The following is a 21,462-nucleotide window of genomic DNA, read 5'->3' on the forward strand; positions in this document are numbered from 1 at the left end:
GATTTTCTCTTATTCAAATTTCCAAAAATATCAGACCAACACCCATTAGCATTAAATATTTAATATTTAATTTATTTATTTTCTAAAAAAATGTACTAAATATTAAACACAATTGATTAATCGTAGACAATAATAACAGCCTAGATTTTCTTTTAAACTTCTTGATTTAAAAAAACTTTACAAAAAACACTCCACCATTTTAATCGATTTGCACAACTATAAATACAAAAGTTTTAAATGATATAAAGATAAAACAACAAAAATTACAAAATCAAATTATAGTATACTCAGATAGTTATAAAAATAGAATATATTATGTAATACTATTATATCTACATTGTAAATTAAAAAGAAAAATCACAAAAAGTATATTTGTTGACTAAATTAAATTTAATGAACAATTAGGATATCCTAACTATATAATACACCACTACATGTTGATAATGAAAGTTATACACTACATAATAGATTGATGTAAAACTATAGTAGATTTAAAAAATACAAAAGATATTATTTACATATATAGTTAATATAATAAATAAATTCTATATTGCTTTCTAAACAAAAAATATAGCCCGCGGTATACCGCGCGTGAATATCTAGTAATAAGCATTTTGATTGATCATCAATCTGATTTAACGGTATATAATGTAAGTTCAGTATATAATATAGATTTAGTATATTCAGTATAATATAGATTTAGTATAATGCCATCCAAATTTATAGGGGTTAATTGGTTGCGCTATTTGATTATTGATTTTAAACATCTTGTTAAAATTCTGTGTTTTTCATTTAATATGAATCACAGAGTGTTCGTTTAGTGATTTATTTCAAAACCTACATATGAAAATATCAAAAAGAAATTACTATGAATTTATAAATTTCCTGAACCAATGTAGGGTTACATTAATCACTTTAAAAACTATACCCACCGACAACATCAAGTAACCGGAATATCTATCGCATCTACGAATGCCTAAAGCATGTAAAAATTCAAAACTTTCTTTTGAGTGGGACAATATACACATCAATGTTCAATGTCTCACATCAATGTTGGAACAAATTACCATTTAAACAAATCTCTATATAATTAAAAGAGGAGTACGTTTGGGTAAATGTCCGAAATCTTCTTTCTATTTACTCAAATTGCCACTCAATTCGACCAAATCTAAAATGATTCTGAAAATTCGCAAGGGCACAATTGTCTGCCCACACATAAAAAACATTATCCGACCCGCTTGAACGAGGATCCGCGTCCTTTTTTTTCAACCCGGCTTTGTATTCATTTTCTTTGGGCCGCAATTAAAATCCGTCCAATAAAGCCTGCAAACGAAAACAAAAAAACCCATTACGAAAACATATTTTACAACATGTTTCTATATTTTACAAACTGAAGATCTTCATCAGTTTCAAACCACAACAATCACGGCTTTATTATCGCTAATATAAGATATTCGCTCAATCAATCATTCAAAAATTAGAGCCTCCTAATCTCGAAAAATCCCTAAATGTTAGTATTGCATAATCTAAACTTCCCTTATATCAAACCTAACAATCGAATAAACCTTGATCTTAAACGTATCTAAGATTTTGTGCTTTTTACATGCAATCTACCCATTCACCTATAAATATCCTCAACAAACGCATAAACTAAATTATCTCACAGTAAGCATTTCTCGAAAACAAAGTTTCAAACACAAACCTCACAATGGCTGCTTCCTACGCTTTCCTCTGAGACATCAAACCTTTCAAGACTTCGTGGAAGGTGCAGGTTAGGGTCCTGCATACATGGAAAACATACACCACACAATTTGGTGAAACCTTTGACATGGTACTCGCTGATGTCCAAGTAAATATAAAGATCACATAATTTCCTAATATGTACACATATAATAACCATATACATATTCGTAATTTATTTGCGGGTCATTTACAGGGAACAAAAATCCATGCTTCGTGCAAAAAAGACCTCATCAACCGGTTCGAGAACAGGTTGACTGCTGGACAATGGAGATCCATTGAAAATTTCGGTTTAAGCTTTGCCGGTGGCCAATTCAAACCAACCAGTCATCGATACAAGATGACTTTCATGGCTCAAACAGTAGTGGATAGGATCGACTCTATATCTGATGACTCGTTCCTATCTCTCAGCCGATTTGACTCGGTCTTATCTGGAAACCTGAATCCAAACTTCCTAATAGGTAAAAATCAATATAGCTCCTAACTCTCTTCATTTATTCAATGGTAATTACTAAATTTTGATCCTCTTTAACCAGATATTGTTGGTCAAGTGGTTAATGTTGGTGAGATGCAGACGATAGATGTCAATAACAAGCCCACACACAAGATTGACTTTGAACTCAGGGATGAGAGGTACTTACCATGCTTATTTTGACTCTTAAACCTAAAAACTTATAGTTGATTGAGTTTTACATTTAAACTAATAGTAGTTTGCTTCAAATTACAGTGATGTGAGGATAACATGTACTTTGTGGGCATCATTTGCTGATCAAATCTATGCTGCTTGCCAAGAAGTTGATGTGCACAGGGTGATTTGTCTTCTTAGATTTGCGAAGATCAGACTCTATAATGGTAAGTATTTGCTGGTTTATGAAATTGTCGGATATAATATATTCCAAGATTAAATTTTGCTTTTGTTAACCACGCCTTCATAGATGTGAGGACTATCTCAAATGCGTTCCATGCGTCTCAACTTATTATTAATCCAGACTACGTTGAGGTTATAGAGTTCATGGGAAAGTAAGTATTTATGAAGCGTTTTGTTTTTTAGGTTTGTCACGAAGGCATAGAATAGAATCCTATTTGATTATTGAAATTATTAATGTAGGTTGCCAAATGATGGACTTGCTCTCACTATCCTTGAGGGCAATCCAAATCGTGAACTACAGTTAGCCAACAACAGAGAGTTCTACCAACAGTTTCCGAGTAGGACAATCAAAGAAATCCTAGAAGCCCACGAGGTATTCCTATAAAACCCACATATAAAACTCACAGAAATTGCGCTTAATCATATGTTATAACCCGTTAAAATAAGAGTTTTTTACAATAGCATAGGTTGGTAGGGTGAAGCTGGTCTGTACTATTTATGCTATCGACTGTGATTGGGCGTGGTATTACATAGCATGTAAAAAGTGTAATAAGAAGGTGACTAAGGTGAAGCCAAACACAACTGGAAGTGCTGCCTTGGTGGGCAAACCGAAATGGTATTGTGAGACTTGCGATCGACAAGTGATCTATGTGTTAGCTAGGTAATACAACTGAACTACTTATACACCTACTTTAAAAATTAAGTTTCACTATGTTTAAAACGTTGTCATATGTTTAGGTACAAGACACATGTCAATGTCATGGACGAAACAGGAGAGATGAAACTGTTTATTTTTGATAGCCCAGCTGCTGAGATTGTTGGCTGTCCAGCCAATAATCTTATTGATGGACCTTTTGATGAGGTAAACTTAGAATATTAAGAAACAGTTTAAATTGTGTGACATGAAATATACTAATATGGTAATCTAAACTATTACAGATGGAAGACCCAGAAAATCTGCCATCAGCCATCAAAAGTTTGGTTGGAAAAACATATAAATTCCTGGTGAGTATTCAACATGACAACTTGGTGAATGACTATGATACCTACAAGGTTTCAAAAGTGCTTTCTAAGGATGGAGTTCTCGATGATGATGTGACTGACCTGTCCAATGGTGGAGATAATCCACCTGATGATAGCACCGGCGATCAGGTACCGCGGAATGTCAATCCTAAAATTAGACTTGATACATAATCTATGAAAACATCACCAGATTCTCTTAAACTCTAATATAAATTTTTTACTATGTTATTAGGCAAGCTTGTTGCTTACAAGTAGTGAAGATGTTTCTGAGTCTACAACTCCTTCTTCAAAGAGGTCAAGCGTTGATCCAGAACTTCCTGTCGAAACATCTTCAGCTACTAAGAAACTTTGTTTGGACCACATCAATGTTGTTAACATCAAAAAGGAGAAGCTCACAAAGGCTGAGCTACTGGCTGCGGCAAAGAAGGCTGTTCCAGGGACGGGTGGAGAAAACAAGGTGGCTGCTGGCGAGAAGAAGTGACATGGTCACAGTTATTGTTTGTTTAAGCTTTGAGTTTCGAGTTTCAATTTCCTTTTAAACTATGAAATAATGGATTCTATGGTTTGGAATCCCTCTATAATAAATTCTGTCATTTGGTTTTTACATTGTCATCGTTTGCCTTATCAATTAATTCTCTTTATTTTTCAAATATTATTTTGTTTTAAGGATTTTTAAGAACGTGATAGAATCCGAAACACTTTTCAAATGGTAAGACTCTATGTCAAAAAATAATTTTAGCGTACCATTTAATATAATTAGTAAGAAAGAATTTCCAGCTATAGTATTTTGTGTTAATAGTTTAAGATAATGAATGCTGACCTATAAAGCTCTAAACAGCAATCCCTATCACATAGAGATACCTATGTTGAAGTATAGGTTTATATGGAGAAATGAATGAAAATTTTTCTCCATAGAAAATCTATGCCATATAACAGTAACATCTATACAACTAATCTTGCGCATAAATAGTATACCATGTTTGTATAAACTAAAAAAGTATATTTCCAAGGAAATCTGTAACAAGACAGCGAAAATCCGTAGATACTTCAACTGCGTTTGAGATATAATTTTCAATATTAATTCAATCAATGAAAATCAAGGATTAAATTACGGACAAATAATATCATGGGAAAAGAACTTCTATGAACTTTCTTTAAATGAGATTATTAGAAAAACAAATTAGAGCGTGAAGAATGAAGAAAAATAGAGATTTGTCAGGTTTTGTGGTTGATCATGAAAGTGAAGAAAGAAAGAGGAAATGTTCATCTAAAACCAGTCAACACATGCTCTTCCATGCGAATTCTAATACTATTCAAGAAAAAAACTATACTATCAATCTTAAAGGAGTTTATGGAAGGCTTTTCACAGATTTGGCAAAGTTAAATACTATTTCTATTGAAGAATCAATCAATCCAACAGGAAACAACAATAATCAAGGAATAAAAGGTAAATAGTTTACAGTTTGTACCTGTTATCCTTTTAAGTGCACAATCATTTGCTAATGTATCCCTGGGTCCTGTAGGAAATGTGTTACTTTCAGATCAAAACAATAATTTATCACCAATTCCAATCCGACAAAGTTTAGGTCCAGTCAATGCCAACATATACGAGTGTCCTACCTTGGGGAGTATGGATGGAGCAAATTTTCAAATAAATACTTTAGCAACTCCATCATCAACGCGTATGTATTCCACTATATCTATAATTAAAAATTTAGATTGTTCAAGTCAAATCTGTCTAAATAACATAAACTGTTTTCTTTGTAGTGACAGGGGTAGACCAAAACATTGATCTTTATGGGAACTACACACCTGTGAAGATAAACCAAACATATGCATCACCTGCAGATCATGATTTCTTTGAGTCAATACGAAACACCTCTAAGAAAGGTAAGTTAGTTTCTTACAATATAAATTTGTATTAAAATTTAGGAGATTAAGAAAATGTTTGCTTCCTGGTAGTTACCTGTGGAGCGGAGGGTAGCTCTAATCTATCTGTCGTGGATATACGACAATACTACACTCTAGTTGGAACAAACCATCTTATTGATGATCTGCGAAAGGAAGCTAACAAATGTAAGCAAAACATGTATAGTACGTTTATAACCACGATTGTATATTTAAAGTGCTTTTGTAACATTTTCTCAACAAAACCAGCTACTTTCGAAGAGGGATTACATAAGACACATTACAATTTCGCAAGAGATAACTCTGGAATATGTACTAATCTATTTGGGTCTGCAGAAACTATAAATGCAAAAGGTATGTTTAATACCTTTCTTTACTCTAATAAATAGATTTTTTCAATCATGCTCACATAATCCTTATTCAATATTGTCTATATGTAATGACAGCCAGTCATCACAAAAAAGATGATGGTAAAAGCAAGAAGAAAAGAGTAGTAAATCCGGTTTTAGAAGACATTACAAACCAACCTCACTTTATGAGAGGACAGACGCAAGACATTCCTCCAAAAGTAATCCCTGAAACATGAAAAATATTGTAAAACATCTGAAGTTTGGTTTAAACTTGCTGGAAAAAGTTACTTGGATATATTAAAAGAGAACAAATATATACTTACAGATATGCAAGTACAAGGTAGTAAAAGCAAGAAGAAAAGAGTATTAAATCAGGTTTTACAAGACATTACAAACCAACCTCACTTGATAAGAAGACAGTCGCTAGGCAATCCTACGAAAGGTAATACTAAAAACCTGCAATATAGTGTCAAATGTATGAGTTTGACAATATTGACAACAAATGTATACTAATAGATATGCACGTACAAGATGCTTCTATCCAATCAGTCAGAAAAAGCAAAAAAAAGGCTCCAAATTTGGAGAATTTTTTGGAGGAAACTACTTATGCTTCTTCAAGTGAAGGTATTTTATGAGTAAATGAATCAGATTTTAAAAAATCATTTTTAAAAATGAATGTATTACAATGTTTACTTTGATACTGAATAAGCGATCATGATCTGACAGATAATGAACAGAACTTTGATGTTAGTAGTCAAGAAGACAGTGATTCAGATAATTCAGTGGCCAGTATTGACGAATCCGTTGAATCAGAAATTCGGCAGATGGTCCAGAAAATATGCGGTTCATATAAGAGACGACGTAAAGGTTTCAATGTTAAATCATTATCTTTTGGCGGATCCACAAAAATTAATTCAAAGGGTGACAAACCAACTCAGAACAGACCAGAAGGTGATATTATGTTATAATCTAATCGATATATGTTCAGACTAAAAAAACAGTAATATATGTTTTTTTAAAATTATGTTAGAAGCTAATCGATAATTTCAAATTCTTGATGTAGGTAGTGAATATTTAGATCATGGAGATCCAACATACAAGTGTTGTTACTGTGGAGCTATGATGTGGTATGATGAGAGAGTAAACAAACGAAGAAGATCAAGAAAACCTAAATTCTCTCTTTGTTGTTTACAAGGAACAGTCAAATTACCGTTTCTGAGAGAGGCACCAGAGCTCATTAGAGAATTGCTTAGTAAGGATGATGCTCTAAGTAGGCATTTTAGAGAAAATATTAGAGCATATAATATGCTCTTTGCATTTACTTCTCTCGGTGGTCAAGTTGATCGTACAACTGAAAAAGGTCAAGGTCCTAAGCAATTCCAACTACATGGCCAGAATTTTCACAAGATTGGAAGTATGAAACCAGAAGATGGAGATTATGCAAAGTTTTCACAGCTGTATATAGTAGATACAGAGAATGAGGTTGAAAACAGATCATCTGTTATGAGGTACACCAATTCCTCACTCCATTTAGCCATTAATCCATTTACTTTCAGTATTATTGTACTGTCAAATTAAAAACTATCATATCATAATCTAATTTATTTTTCATAATAAAATGTATAGTAAAGGAAAACAAAGAGGAAGATTCACAGGGAAAAAAGGTATAAGAAAGGAACTCATTGCCAGACTAATTAAAATGTTGGATGACGTAAATCCTTATGTCCATGCATTTAGACAAGCGAAAGATAAGTTTGATGCTAATGAAGAAGAGAAATTCCATATGCGCATACTTAGTGATCGTGTGGGGAAGGATGGTAGAACATATTCTATGCCAACCGCATCTGAAGTTGCTGCATTGATTCCAGGGGATTTTCGTCCAGAAATGCTTGGACGTGATATTGTAGTGCAAGAGAAGAGTAGTGGAAGGCTACAAAGAATAAGTGAAGTACATGTTTCTTACTTGGCACCACAATATCCTCTAATTTTTCCCTATGGTGAAGATGGTTTCAGAATTGGAATAGAGAAGGGCTTTAGAGGTGACAATACAAATACAGAAAATAAGTCTATTAGTCTTAGACAGTGGTTTGCTTACAGGATCCAAGAAAGAGATAATGAATCCCAAACACTGTTAAGGTCTAAGCGTCTATTCCAACAGTTTTTGGTAGATGCATACACCAGTCTGGAATCAAACAGGTTGAAGTATATTAAATTTAACCAGTCCAATCTAAGATGTGATAATTACTCATCTCTTGAAGCAGCGGCCGAAGGTGGAAACAATAACATGGAAGAGCAGGGGAAGCAAGTTCGAATCCCCGCATCTTTTACTGGTGGACCTTGCTATATGTTGCAGAGTTATTATGATGCCATGACTACATGTAAACAGTATGGGTTTCCTGACTTATTCATTACTTTTACATGTAATCCCAAGTGGCCAGAAATAACAAGATACTTGAAGAAGAGAAAATTGAATTCAGATGATAGACCAGACATTATGTGCTGGATGTTCAAGATAAAACTTGAGTCTCTTATGAGAGATTTAACAGAAGAACATATTCTAGGCAGGACTACAGCGGGTAAGTATTTTGTTGAGCTTCCTAAATTAAATTCTTATGATCTCTTTTACTAACAATCTGTTTGCTACTAATGCAGCAATGTACACCATTGAATTTCAGAAACGAGGACTACCCCATGCTCATATCCTTCTATTCATGGATCAAAGTTGTAAATTACCAACAGGCGATGATATTAACAAGATCATATCTGCTGAGATTCCAGATAAGCTTGAAGATCCTGAACTATACGATGTTGTAAAGGATTGCATGATCCACGGACCGTGTGGTGCGGCTAAACCAAATTCACCATGTATGGTTGATGGAAAGTGTTCTAAATTTTACCCTAAGGTCCATGTTGAAGATACAAGTGTTGGCAAATATGGATATCCAGTTTATAGGAGAAGAGTATCTACGGCTTATATAGAGAAGAATGATATAAAGTGCGATAACAGATATGTTGTTCCTTATAATCGTCTCCTATCATTGCGCTATCGGGCTCACATCAATGTGGAGTGGTGCAACCAATCTGGTTCCATCAAATACTTATTTAAGTATATTAACAAGGGACAAGATCGTGTAGCATTTGTGATAGAACCCAAAAAAAAAAAATACTTCAGATGATAATGGTCTCGGTAATGGTTCTAACATCACAAAGGAAGCAGGGACGGGTGATACTTCATCTTCTATAAATGTCGAAGAAAAGAAGAAAGATGAAGTAAAAAACTGGTTTGATTGCAGGTATTTGTTTTACCAATTATTTTTAAAATGATAAAATATACATTGATATTGAGCGTTTTTGGAGAAAAATTGATAATCGCCTTTTCTTATTTTTTGAAGATATGTTTCAGCTTCAGAAGCAGCTTGGAGGCTTTTCAAATTTCCAATACAGTATAGAAGCATACCAGTGATGAAACTTCCATTCCATCCTCCAGGAAAGCAACCAGTATATTACAAAGGAAAAGAGAACATTGAAGATGTTTTGGAAAGAAGAGCTAATGTAGATTCTATGTTCATGGCCTACCTCAAACTGAATCAGGTTAACGAGTTTGCTAGACAGTTCACTTATGCTGAAATACCAAAATATTTTACTTGGGATGGAAAATTAAAGCAATGGAAGCTTAGGGAGAGAGGTTTCTCTATAGGAAGAATCAATTATGTACCACAGAAGATGGAAGCTGAATATTACATGAGAATACTTCTTGGTATAGTGACTGGTCCTAAAAGTGATGAAGATATTAGAACATACAGAGGTGTTGTCTATGATACATACAAAAAAGCATGTTGGGCACGTGGTATTTTGGAAGACGACCAGGCTTATATAGACAGTATTCTAGAAGCAAGTGCATGGTTTTTTGGACCGCAGCTGCGTAATTTATTCACAATGATGCTTTTAGATGGTTGTTTATCAAGACCTGAGCATGTGTGGGAAACAACTTGGCAAGTATTATCAGAAGACATCGAGAACAAGAAAAGAGAACAATACAATAATCCAGGTTTGTGAATCTGTTTTTTTTTTTTAAATAAGAGTTTTCAAGTTATTATAGGTCTGTCTAGGAAGTTTCTAATTGTGCCAACTATTATTTACCTGACATGTAATATCATCTGCAGTATTGAAATTAACAGACGATGAGAAGAAGAATTATACTCTCCATGAGATAGAAGAGTTGATGTTAAGCAATGGTGGAACTCTACAAGCATTCGACGATATGCCTAAGCCAACTGATATGGGTGTTGATCATTCCAATCGTCTCATTACAGAAGAAAAGAACTACAATCGTGATTATTTGAAAGAGAAACATGATGAATGGATAAGTAAGATGACATCAGAACAACGAGCAATATATGAAGAGATTATGTGTGCTGTTTTGAAAGACAATGGTGGAGTGTTTTTTGTATACGGCTTTGGAGGGACTGGAAAGACTTTTATGTGGAAAACTTTGTCTGCTGCTGTTAGATATAGGGGATTGATAGCAATAAATGTCGCATCAAGCGGTATTGCGTCTTTGTTGTTGGAGGGTGGAAGGACTGCACATTCAAGGTTTTGTATCCCAATAAACCCTGATGATTTTTCAATGTGTAATATCAATCCTACTTCAGATCTTGCTAACATGTTGAAAGAAACATCTTGGATCATATGGGATGAAGCACCAATGATGAGCAGATATTGTTTTGAGAATTTGGATAGAAGTTTGTCAGATATAATGAGAAATGGTGATAATAAGCCCTTTGGTGGAAAGGTTGTTGTGTTTGGAGGTGATTTCAGACAAGTTCTCCCAGTTATCAATGGTGCTGGTAGGGCTCAAATTGTTCTAGTGTCTTTAAATTCATCATATCTGTGGGAACATTGTAAGGTTCTAACTTTGACAAAGAACATGCGGCTTATGTCAAATGGGGTGTCTGAGAGTGAAGCAGAAAGTATCAAGGAGTTTTCTGATTGGATATTAGCTGTTGGGGATGGGAAAATTGCTGAGCCTAACGATGGGGAAGCCCTAATTGATATTCCAGATGAATTCCTAATCACGAATGTTGGTGATCCGATTGACGCTATAAGCAGAGCCGTGTATGGAAATTTGGAAATGTTGCACAACGAAAAAGATCCTAAATTTTTTCAGACCAGAGCCATCTTATGTCCAACAAACAAAGATGTTCAGACTATAAATGAATGATTGCTTGAAAAGCTTCAAGGTTAGTAAATAGTCAACAATATTTATTTTTTGCTACCTAACTTGCTCATGAAATAACGAATATGTTCTAAATTTATGTCTATACAGGAGAAGAAATGGTGTACTTAAGTGCTGATAGTATTGACCCTCAGGATAGCGAATCACTAAACAACCCAGTATTCAGTTCTGATTTTTTGAATAGTATAAGACTATCTGGATTGCCAAATCACAGTTTACGTCTTAAGATTGGTGCTCCTGTTATGTTGCTACGAAATATTGATCCTAAAGGTGGTTTATGCAATGGTACAAGATTGCAGATTACACAGATGGGGAATAATGTTTTAGAAGCTTGCGTTATTACAGGTGACAGAGTTGGAGACAAAGTTTTGATTCCCAAGATCTTAATTAAACCATCAGATACTAAGCTGCCGTTTAGGATGAGGAGAAGACAGTTTCCATTGGCAGTGGCTTTTGCAATGACAATTAACAAGAGTCAAAGGACAATCACTAGAAGAAGTGGGTTTGTTTCTTCCTCGACCTGTGTTTTCTCATGGACAGCTATACGTAGCTTTGTCAAGGGTGACATCAAAGAAGGGTTTGAAAGTGCTTATCGTGGATAAAGAAGGGGAGCCGCAGAAGCAGACAATGAATGTTGTTTTCAAGGAAATATTTCAGAATCTATGGAAATAGTTTTGGTTATGAACATCTGTTAACAGATTTAGAATCCAATTAAAACAAAGCTATGTATGATTTTTTTAAGCGAAGTCTGTATTTTTTTAAAACACTGGTCTTGGTTTTCAATAATTTAAGAAATATGGATGTTTTTAAGAAAAGATTTGAGTTTTTAACTCAGAAGAAAATCTCAGTATGAACAAATATTTTTTATCTTAAAACTCATATGGAAATAATTTCGTGACAAATACTTTCCTTTAACTTCAAAATCAACAAGATATTTTCCTTCTTTTTTTGTTTTTCTATTATTACNTATTCCAGATGAATTCCTAATCACGAATGTTGGTGATCCGATCGATGCTATAAGCAGAGCCGTGTATGGAAATTTGGAAATGTTGCACAACGAAAAAGATCCTAAATTTTTTCAGACCAGAGCCATCTTATGTCCAACAAACAAAGATGTTCAGACTATAAATGAATGATTGCTTGAAAAGCTTCAAGGTTAGTAAATAGTCAACAATATTTATTTTTTGCTACCTAACTTGCTCATGAAATAACGAATATGTTCTAAATTTATGTCTATACAGGAGAAGAAATGGTGTACTTAAGTGCTGATAGTATTGATCCTCAGGATAGCGAATCACTAAACAACCCAGTATTCAGTTCTGATTTTTTGAATAGTATAAGACTATCTGGATTGCCAAATCACAGTTTACGTCTTAAGATTGGTGCTCCTGTTATGTTGCTACGAAATATTGATCCTAAAGGTGGTTTATGCAATGGTACAAGATTGCAGATTACACAGATGGGGAATAATGTTTTAGAAGCTTGCGTTATTACAGGTGACAGAGTTGGAGACAAAGTTTTGATTCCCAAGATCTTAATTAAACCATCAGATACTAAGCTGCCGTTTAGGATGAGGAGAAGACAGTTTCCATTGGCAGTGGCTTTTGCAATGACAATTAACAAGAGTCAAAGGACAATCACTAGAAGAAGTGGGTTTGTTTCTTCCTCGACCTGTGTTTTCTCATGGACAGCTATACGTAGCTTTGTCAAGGGTGACATCAAAGAAGGGTTTGAAAGTGCTTATCGTGGATAAAGAAGGGGAGCCGCAGAAGCAGACAATGAATGTTGTTTTCAAGGAAATATTTCAGAATCTATGGAAATAGTTTTGGTTATGAACATCTGTTAACAGATTTAGAATCCAATTAAAACAAAGCTATGTATGATTTTTTTAAGCGAAGTCTGTATTTTTTTAAAACACTGGTCTTGGTTTTCAATAATTTAAGAAATATGGATGTTTTTAAGAAAAGATTTGAGTTTTTAACTCAGAAGAAAATCTCAGTATGAACAAATATTTTTTATCTTAAAACTCATATGGAAATAATTTCGTGACAAATACTTTCCTTTAACTTCAAAATCAACAAGATATTTTCCTTCTTTTTTTGTTTTTCTATTATTACTTTCTCACCAAATCTGTTTAGTAAAATCTTTGTAGAATATTTTATTCCGCTTGAAATCGCGGTATATCCTAATTGCTTTTAATCAAATTTTCGAATAAAACCCTAAAAAGCTGAATAGTATAAAAACCGGTACAGATAGTAAGGTTCTAATTATCAAACACATAAGCAAAAAAAAATAATCCTCTTCTTCTCTAAGGGAAAAATAATATGAAAAACAATCAAGATCCACTTATTAGGGCTTGGTTTGATCTGAATGTTAAGTGTTCAGAGGCTAGAGATCTTACTTTCGAAGAGATCCCTCAGTTTTTTTCATGGAATCAGAAGCTGGAAATTTTTGAAAGAAAGCAATTAACAATCGGGAAACGAAGGACAACAGATATTTCAAGCAACTTTCATGGTAATATTTGTTTGAAACTCCTTTTCAGGTATTTGAAGGGACCAACGAATGATGAAGATTTGAGGACCTACAACGGTGTGCTCTACGACTCATACAAGGAAGCATGTTTGGCAAGAGGTTTATTGGAGGAATGAGACGAGGAAGCATCTTCATACCGTGAAAAGTTTTAATGTTTTTATTTACTTATCTGTTAGAAATAAGATTTTATTGAACTAAAATTTCAATAACATAGTTTGATACAATTATCAAACCATTCAATGAGAGTTTTTTCGTATTTCATAAATAAATAAACCAATATTAGACTGCATAAGTGAGGGTTCGAGAAAACGAACCTTCTGAAATGAAGTTACTCCTCTGTATGATGAAGAAAGTTTCATGCCTTTGATTTCGGTAATTATATTATGTATTCTGATCAGCTACAAAGATATAATAAACAGCCACTTAGCATTTCAATATACATGAGCATTTGACTTCTGTTAATATAAATTTGAATTGAATCAAAATACTTATCTGATCGTATTTTATCTTCAACACAATGGAAGAGTCTGATCGAGTAGAAAACAAACTTTAAGTCAGTACAAACACAATTTCACCAGAAAGAGCTAAAAATATTTATTTTATGAAATTAACTTACTCCTCTGTATGATGATGAAACTTCCCAGTTGTCCTTGATTGGTTTCCTTAAAGAAGTTTTTCATGTCACCTACACATTTTAAATAAACAGCCACTTAGCATTCCAACAGACATAAGCAATTACTTTCGGTTATTAAAAAAACACAACGGGCATATACTTATCTGATTGTAGTTTATCTTCGACACAATGAAAGAGCATGATCTAGTAGAAAACAGGTCGTAAGTCAAAACAATCACAAAATTCACCAGAAAGAGCTTAAAATCGTTATTACAAAGTGGAAGTTATTACCTTCCATCGGTTGCTCGAAAGTTTATATATCCAGCAGTTGTTTCCTCCGAAAGATGAAGAAAACAGAAATCACAGGTTAAATCAGTGAGTCAATTTCGGGAAGTAAACTGGAAAAAAATTTCTTATTCAAAACTAGAAAAAAAAAATCATCTTTCTACCACACTTCATAATTTACAAATCCGTGAGCACACCGTAATATAACCCTAAATGGTATAAATCGTACAAGTAGAGATTATTCAGAAAGATTAGATAAACTGCTTACCCAGATGATCGATTGGTTTTAGGAATTATAAAAATCCCAAACCACCTCCCGTTTTAATCGATTAAGTTCAAATCGATTGTCCATCCTTTGTAGCCGTAAGCACCTTATTTACTGTTTTCAATACTGAGATGTAGCAAATCGATTGAAAGCATGTGAAGATATATAACGAAAAAGGGAACTTTTTTTCAACAAAATCAATCGGATAAGAGGAACGAAGAAGAGGCTGAGAAATAAATTACAACAATGAACAGGTGGCGTCGTTCCCAATTCTCAGAGTTTCAATTGTAATAATCATATATTTTTCTTACAATTTTTTCCATTACCGCAATATGGTAATAAACAAAAGCCTGGCCCATTACAAATATACTTATGCAATTCAAAGGAAATCCATTACATAAATGGGTCGTTTGAAAAATATATATAGATAGGGACTATACATTTCAAATTAAATATAACACTTACAAAGCAAAACATAATATATAGAGATATGTCAAGTAATGAAATTGTGAAAAAACTATTATTTCTATTTTTTAGTATAAAACTAAGATAAACAACCAACTTTTTAATATAGTGAGGTTGAACCAATTAAACTATTACACTAAAAGATTAAAAAATTACACACAAACTGTTTTAAAAATAAATATTTTAAAATAACTATACTCTTAAAACAATCAAACTACTACACCTACAAATTAGTCTAATATATTAATAAAAAATAACACATTTAGTTGCCTACAAACAAAAAATTGTTTCCAATGTACAACGGATTAAAACCTATATTACATTAATCCGCTAATATATTATATTCTACATTCACGAACAAGACATATATAATAGTTTTTATACATATAAATTTAACTCTTAGATGTCTAATTTTTTAAACATAATTAAGTTTCGTCCCGCGGTGTACCGCGGATTCAAACCTAGTTACTTATAAAATGTTACATCGTTATTATCAGCAAATGTATTTTGAAACAAACTCAAGTTATATTCTAGATTATATTTTTTTCAGCTTAGTTTTAATTTTTTTTTTTCAATAGTTAGAAGTCAAACAAACAATAAAAATAGTAAGTATAATGATTGACAGAAATTGAGATCATGCATTCATGCTCTGATGTATATAATTTTAGTCAACTCTTCCTCTTACGTCTAATATCATTTCTTTTCCATTAGCACAACTATTAATGAGCTAGACGGATATTTTAATTTATCTCGGAAATGGAGAAGCCACCATTAATGCTACCGTAAGGGGGTAAGACGTGAAAGTGGGTCCAACCACATTGATACATAGAGAAAACTTATTTCCTTGAAAGGGAAGGAAGGATCCAAAGTCAGAGATGACACACCCGCAATAAAGCCAAGAGCTAAGCTGAAGCTGCCTATTTTGCCTCTTTTGCTGAAACCAAAAGAAGAAAAGCAAAAAAAAAGTTAAATCTCATCAAAGAGGAAGCCGGGAAAATAGAATTACATATCGGTGATGAGAAGAGGAGCTTTGCTATGCGGACAAGGCCAAGATGAGATTGAACAGCTGTCATCTCTTTCGAGAGAGAGTAGTCATTTTAGTCTTTCTACTGGAATTTTACCTTCACTTGGGGCTAGAAGTAACCGACGAGTTAAGCTGAGGAGATTCGTCGTATCTCCTTATGATCACAAATACAGGTTTAATTTTACTACCACCATCTCTTGTTTTATTTTCACTTAGTCTTCTCTGTTAGCTGAGAACATTTGCCTTCTCCAAGTTTCACTATTTTCTTACGATTTCAACTTGATTTCCTCATCTATATATCTTCTTATTGATTCATTTTTAGGAATCGGAAATACGAAAAAATTAAGTTTAGAATCATAATTAGCAAGTTTTTTTTTAAATTAAGTTTAGGATCATAATTAGCAAGTTCTTTTTTTTTTTTTAGTTTTGTTTTTTTTTATATAATTAAAATCTTATTTTTAATGGTTGGTGATCAACATTTGTATTTTATCATGGGTACATAGTTATATACTTACACTAACCCCACTAAACTAACTAATCTTATTTCTTAGTATTAAATTAGGTAAAATAATCATTTCGTGGATTACAATTTTTAAATTTAAACAAATAACATCTTGTTTTGATCTTATAGTAGACTAATTTATTGTGAACAAAAAAAAAGTAGACTAATTTATTTCAATATATCTTAACGTTCAATTTTTTTTTCAAGTTTTGTACCTTTTTGTAGAAATACACAGTATCTTTTCTTTGACATAAAAAAATTATAAGTTTTTCATGGTTGGTGAATTTGTTTTTTTGACGTAAAAAAATGAATTTGTACTTTAATGGTTGGTGATCTACTTTTGTATTTTGTCATGTATGTAGTATGTACACAACGATTAAACAACATGTTTTATATTATTGTTTAAAGAATTTGTTATAAATCTTTTTCAAAAAAAAAAAAAAAGAATTTGTTATAAATACCCTTTTTGTAAATTTGGTTGGATTAATAGTTTTGTCCTCCAATTATTAAAGAATTTATGTTGGTTTTAACTTTTAACAATTGTTATTTGATTTTAATCTATTTATATCCCACTACTTTATTTGAAATAATTTCTCAGTCCAAATTTTTTCACCTTATTCAATAACTTTTTTTTTTATTAATGAAATATGAAATAGTAAAATTACGTGCAAATATAAAATGATATTTTGGTCAAAAACACGAATAGTTGGTTTCTCTTTTTTTTTTTTTGCAAACAGTTGGTTTCTCTTATTCACGTAGCCAGGTTGTTTAACTATATGTAGATTAAAAAAACCATCTATATATCTCATTAATCACATATTATTATTATTGTTATTATTATTAGTATTTATAACTTTGGAGTATTGTTGTTATTACATCACAACTAACTCTCCTCTTTTCTTCAACATTTGGAATATTCAAATCATAGTTCGTAATATTCAAAAAAGTAGATCTATGAAGGCGAAGGCAAATGTAGAATATTCAAGGCCTCCATTATTACTCTGGTTGGCTAATTTAGCTTAAAAGCCGCCTTTGCTTTTGGCTTTTGCTTTTCGGGATAATTTATAAATGAGCAAGAGAATGTGGAACAATCAAGGCACTCATATCTTGATTTCAACGATTGATGCAAATCTGATCAAATTATAGTAGAAAAACATTTCTTGTGTATCCTCAATACGGCCATCAACTAAAATAGTAATATTCACAAATATGAACTTTATTGAGGTATATTTAAAGGTAATTTGTGGGATATGTTGTACTATATGTTAAAAAAATTTTATCTTGATAAATATATGTTTACTACAGGATATGGGAGGCTTTCTTAGTGGTTCTTGTGGTTTACACATGTTGGGTTTCGCCTTTCGAGTTTGGGTTCTTGAGAAAGCCAAGGCCACCACTCTCTATCACCGATAACATTGTGAATGCATTCTTTGCTATGGATATCATCATGACATTCTTTGTCGGTTACCTCGATAAATCGACTTACCTAATTGTTGATGATCGTAAACTGATTGCATTTAAGTACTTGCGCTCTTGGTTCCTTCTTGACCTCGTATCAACCATCCCCTCAGAGGCTGCTATGAGAATTTCATCCCAGTCTTATGGGTTGTTTAACATGCTTCGTCTTTGGCGTCTTCGCAGAGTCGGTGCCTTGTTTGCCAGGTTCAAACCATTAAGTACTATTGCCTTCTTTAATTCCTTCATCATTTTCTCTAAATTTTGACATTTTATTTTTAATAGACTAGAGAAAGACCGCAGCTTTAACTACTTTTGGGTCCGATGCGCAAAGCTCGTTTGTGTAAGAACATCAAATTGTTTAATATACTTATAAAGTTAACTTACACTCTCAATGTTGTAATAGTGTAGATACTAACTTACTCGCATTTTTTGCAGGTTACCCTTTTTGCGGTTCATTGTGCTGCATGTTTCTACTACCTTATCGCAGCACGCAATCATGACCCAGCAAAGACATGGATTGGAGCTTCTAACAAAAACTTCCTAGAGGAAAGCCTATGGATGAGATATGTGACTTCCATGTATTGGTCCATCACTACTCTAACCACTGTTGGTTATGGTGATCTCCATCCAGTGAACACAAAAGAGATGATATTTGACATTTTCTATATGCTCTTCAACCTTGGATTAACCGCATACTTGATCGGTAACATGACCAATTTGGTTGTCCATGGAACAAGTCGGACTAGAAATTTTGTAAGTTAGCATCTTCATTACCTACCTTATTCAATCTATAGTTTCAATATGACCATCATAATTTTTTTTTGCTTTTTTTTCAGAGAGATACAATCCAAGCTGCTTCAAATTTTGCTCATAGAAATCATTTACCAGTTCGTCTACAAGATCAAATGCTTGCACATTTATGTTTGAAATATCGGACTGACTCNAGTTAACTTACACTCTCAATGTTGTAATAGTGTAGATACTAACTTACTCGCATTTTTTGCAGGTTACCCTTTTTGCGGTTCATTGTGCTGCATGTTTCTACTACCTTATCGCAGCACGCAATCATGACCCAGCAAAGACATGGATTGGAGCTTCTAACAAAAACTTCCTAGAGGAAAGCCTATGGATGAGATATGTGACTTCCATGTATTGGTCCATCACTACTCTAACCACTGTTGGTTATGGTGATCTCCATCCAGTGAACACAAAAGAGATGATATTTGACATTTTCTATATGCTCTTCAACCTTGGATTAACCGCATACTTGATCGGTAACATGACCAATTTGGTTGTCCATGGAACAAGTCGGACTAGAAATTTTGTAAGTTAGCATCTTCATTACCTACCTTATTCAATCTATAGTTCAATATGACCATCATAATTTTTTTTTTTTTTGCTTTTTTCAGAGAGATACAATCCAAGCTGCTTCAAATTTTGCTCATAGAAATCATTTACCAGTTCGTCTACAAGATCAAATGCTTGCACATTTATGTTTGAAATATCGGACTGACTCTGAGGGGCTGCAACAGCAAGAAACTCTTGATGCGCTCCCAAAAGCCATTAGATCAAGTATATCACACTTTCTTTTCTACTCCCTCATGGATAAAGCCTACCTGTTTCGTGGAGTATCCAATGACCTGCTTTTTCAACTGGTATATATATACCAAAATGCATCTGAAACATCTTCCATTTTTTCGACAAAAAAACAAATGAAGCTTCCATCGCTCTTTACAATTTGCAGGTCTCAGAAATGAAAGCTGAGTACTTCCCACCAAAAGAAGATGTGATCTTGCAGAACGAAGCGCCAACAGACTTCTATATCCTTGTGAATGGTACCGCGGTAAGAAAACATTACAAAGTTCTTTACAGTTTTGTTAAGTTGACTTAAATGAAATGAATGTGAGACTAACTTACGTATTCGTTATGTTGCAGGACTTGATAGATGTAGATAGTGGAACAGAAACTGTAAGTCACGTCACATGGTTGATGTTTCTCATTTTATATTTATTCCTTTTGTCTCTCCAAACCCGTGATCTTGGAGGTACGATGTAACTAAGCATTTAAAATGAGAAGTTTATGGAGAATTTCAGATTATAAAAGAGGTCAAAGCTGGAGACATTGTAGGGGAGATAGGGGTGTTGTGCTACAGACCACAGCTATTTACCGTGAGGACAAAACGGTTGTGCCAACTGTTGCGTATGAACCGTACAACTTTCTTGAACATCATTCAGGCTAATGTTGGAGATGGTACCATAATCATGAATAATTTACTTCAGGTGAGTCAACAGATCTTTTTGAGGTTTTCATAATGTGAAATCAGAAAAACATCTATGACCATACGTACTGACTTGTCTCACTCTCTTTCTTTGGGGGAGAGCAGCATTTGAAGGACATGAATGATCCGGTGATGACGAATGTTCTGCTGGAGACAGAAAACATGCTTGCTCGGGGTAAAATGGATCTTCCTCTCAATTTATGTTTTGCTGCAATAAGAGAAGACGATTTGCTGTTACATCAGCTACTAAAGAGAGGACTTGATCCTAATGAATCGGATAACAATGGCAGAACACCTCTGGTGAGTGAAGTTTCACAATATTTATTCTGTTATTTTAATTCTTCCCATCAAGCTCTTGGAGACTATTAACTTAGATATCTCTTTTTTTTTTTTTTATTGTTTCTGGAAACAGCATATAGCAGCATCAAAAGGGAGTCTAAACTGTGTTCTTCTTCTGTTGGAATACAACGCAGACCCCAATTGTAGAGGTACTTGGTTGTTCTGTATTCACATACTTCCCTTTTGATTTAAAGGTAATTTCTTCTCAACTATTGAGCTTCTTAATTGGTTTACAGATACCGAAGGGAGTGTACCATTGTGGGAAGCAATGGTGGAAGGGCATGAGAAAGTTGTAAAGGTACTGTTAGAAAATGGCAGTACCATAGACGCAGGGGATGTGGGTCATTTTGCTTGCACCGCCGCTGAACAAGGCCACTTGAAACTACTAAAAGAAATTGTTCTACATGGTGGAGACGTTACACGTCCCAGAGCCACAGGCACCTCTGCACTCCATACCGCTGTATGCGAAGAGAACATTGAGATGGTAAAGTATCTTCTGGATCAAGGTGCGGACGTTAACAAACAGGATATGCATGGTTGGACGGCGAGAGATCTTGCTGAGCAACAAGGGCATGA

The 21,462-nt window shown here is 33.6% G+C and overlaps 1 protein-coding gene and 1 long non-coding RNA gene across 11 annotated transcripts in view; one reads left to right on the plus strand and one right to left on the minus strand.

Annotated features, from left to right (window-relative positions):
• Nucleotides 983–15,106, minus strand: LOC104787075. 10 transcript variants are annotated; one of them, XR_767786.2, is made up of 15 exons: nucleotides 14,824–15,077; nucleotides 14,562–14,605; nucleotides 14,274–14,474; nucleotides 13,972–14,184; nucleotides 6,290–6,345; nucleotides 6,067–6,114; nucleotides 5,598–5,685; nucleotides 5,444–5,473; nucleotides 5,252–5,331; nucleotides 5,101–5,148; nucleotides 4,028–4,092; nucleotides 3,881–3,948; nucleotides 3,713–3,779; nucleotides 1,703–1,780; nucleotides 983–1,323 (listed from the first exon to the last, which is right to left on the minus strand). It is a non-coding gene; the product is annotated as an uncharacterized LOC104787075 (long non-coding RNA). The 10 variants fall into 10 exon arrangements; XR_767783.2 differs by having other exon boundaries at nucleotides 3,713–3,803; XR_767784.2 differs by having other exon boundaries at nucleotides 3,713–3,803; nucleotides 4,028–4,095.
• Nucleotides 16,089–21,462, plus strand: part of LOC104787078 (potassium channel AKT1-like) — a 7,014-nt gene continuing 1,640 nt past the window's right edge. The window contains exons 1-11 of the mRNA XM_010512581.2: nucleotides 16,089–16,482; nucleotides 18,117–18,473; nucleotides 18,552–18,609; nucleotides 18,705–19,022; nucleotides 19,679–19,924; nucleotides 20,014–20,112; nucleotides 20,205–20,237; nucleotides 20,363–20,548; nucleotides 20,653–20,847; nucleotides 20,960–21,035; nucleotides 21,123–21,184. Coding sequence (XP_010510883.1) covers nucleotides 16,301–16,482; nucleotides 18,117–18,473; nucleotides 18,552–18,609; nucleotides 18,705–19,022; nucleotides 19,679–19,924; nucleotides 20,014–20,112; nucleotides 20,205–20,237; nucleotides 20,363–20,548; nucleotides 20,653–20,847; nucleotides 20,960–21,035; nucleotides 21,123–21,184 — 1,812 coding nt within the window. The 5' untranslated portion in view covers nucleotides 16,089–16,300. The remainder of the gene's footprint in view (nucleotides 16,483–18,116; nucleotides 18,474–18,551; nucleotides 18,610–18,704; nucleotides 19,023–19,678; nucleotides 19,925–20,013; nucleotides 20,113–20,204; nucleotides 20,238–20,362; nucleotides 20,549–20,652; nucleotides 20,848–20,959; nucleotides 21,036–21,122; nucleotides 21,185–21,462) is intronic.

The sequence above is a fragment of the Camelina sativa genome, chromosome 5, assembly GCF_000633955.1.
Source record: "Camelina sativa cultivar DH55 chromosome 5, Cs, whole genome shotgun sequence".
In the NCBI taxonomy this organism is placed as follows: Eukaryota; Viridiplantae; Streptophyta; class Magnoliopsida; order Brassicales; family Brassicaceae; genus Camelina; species Camelina sativa.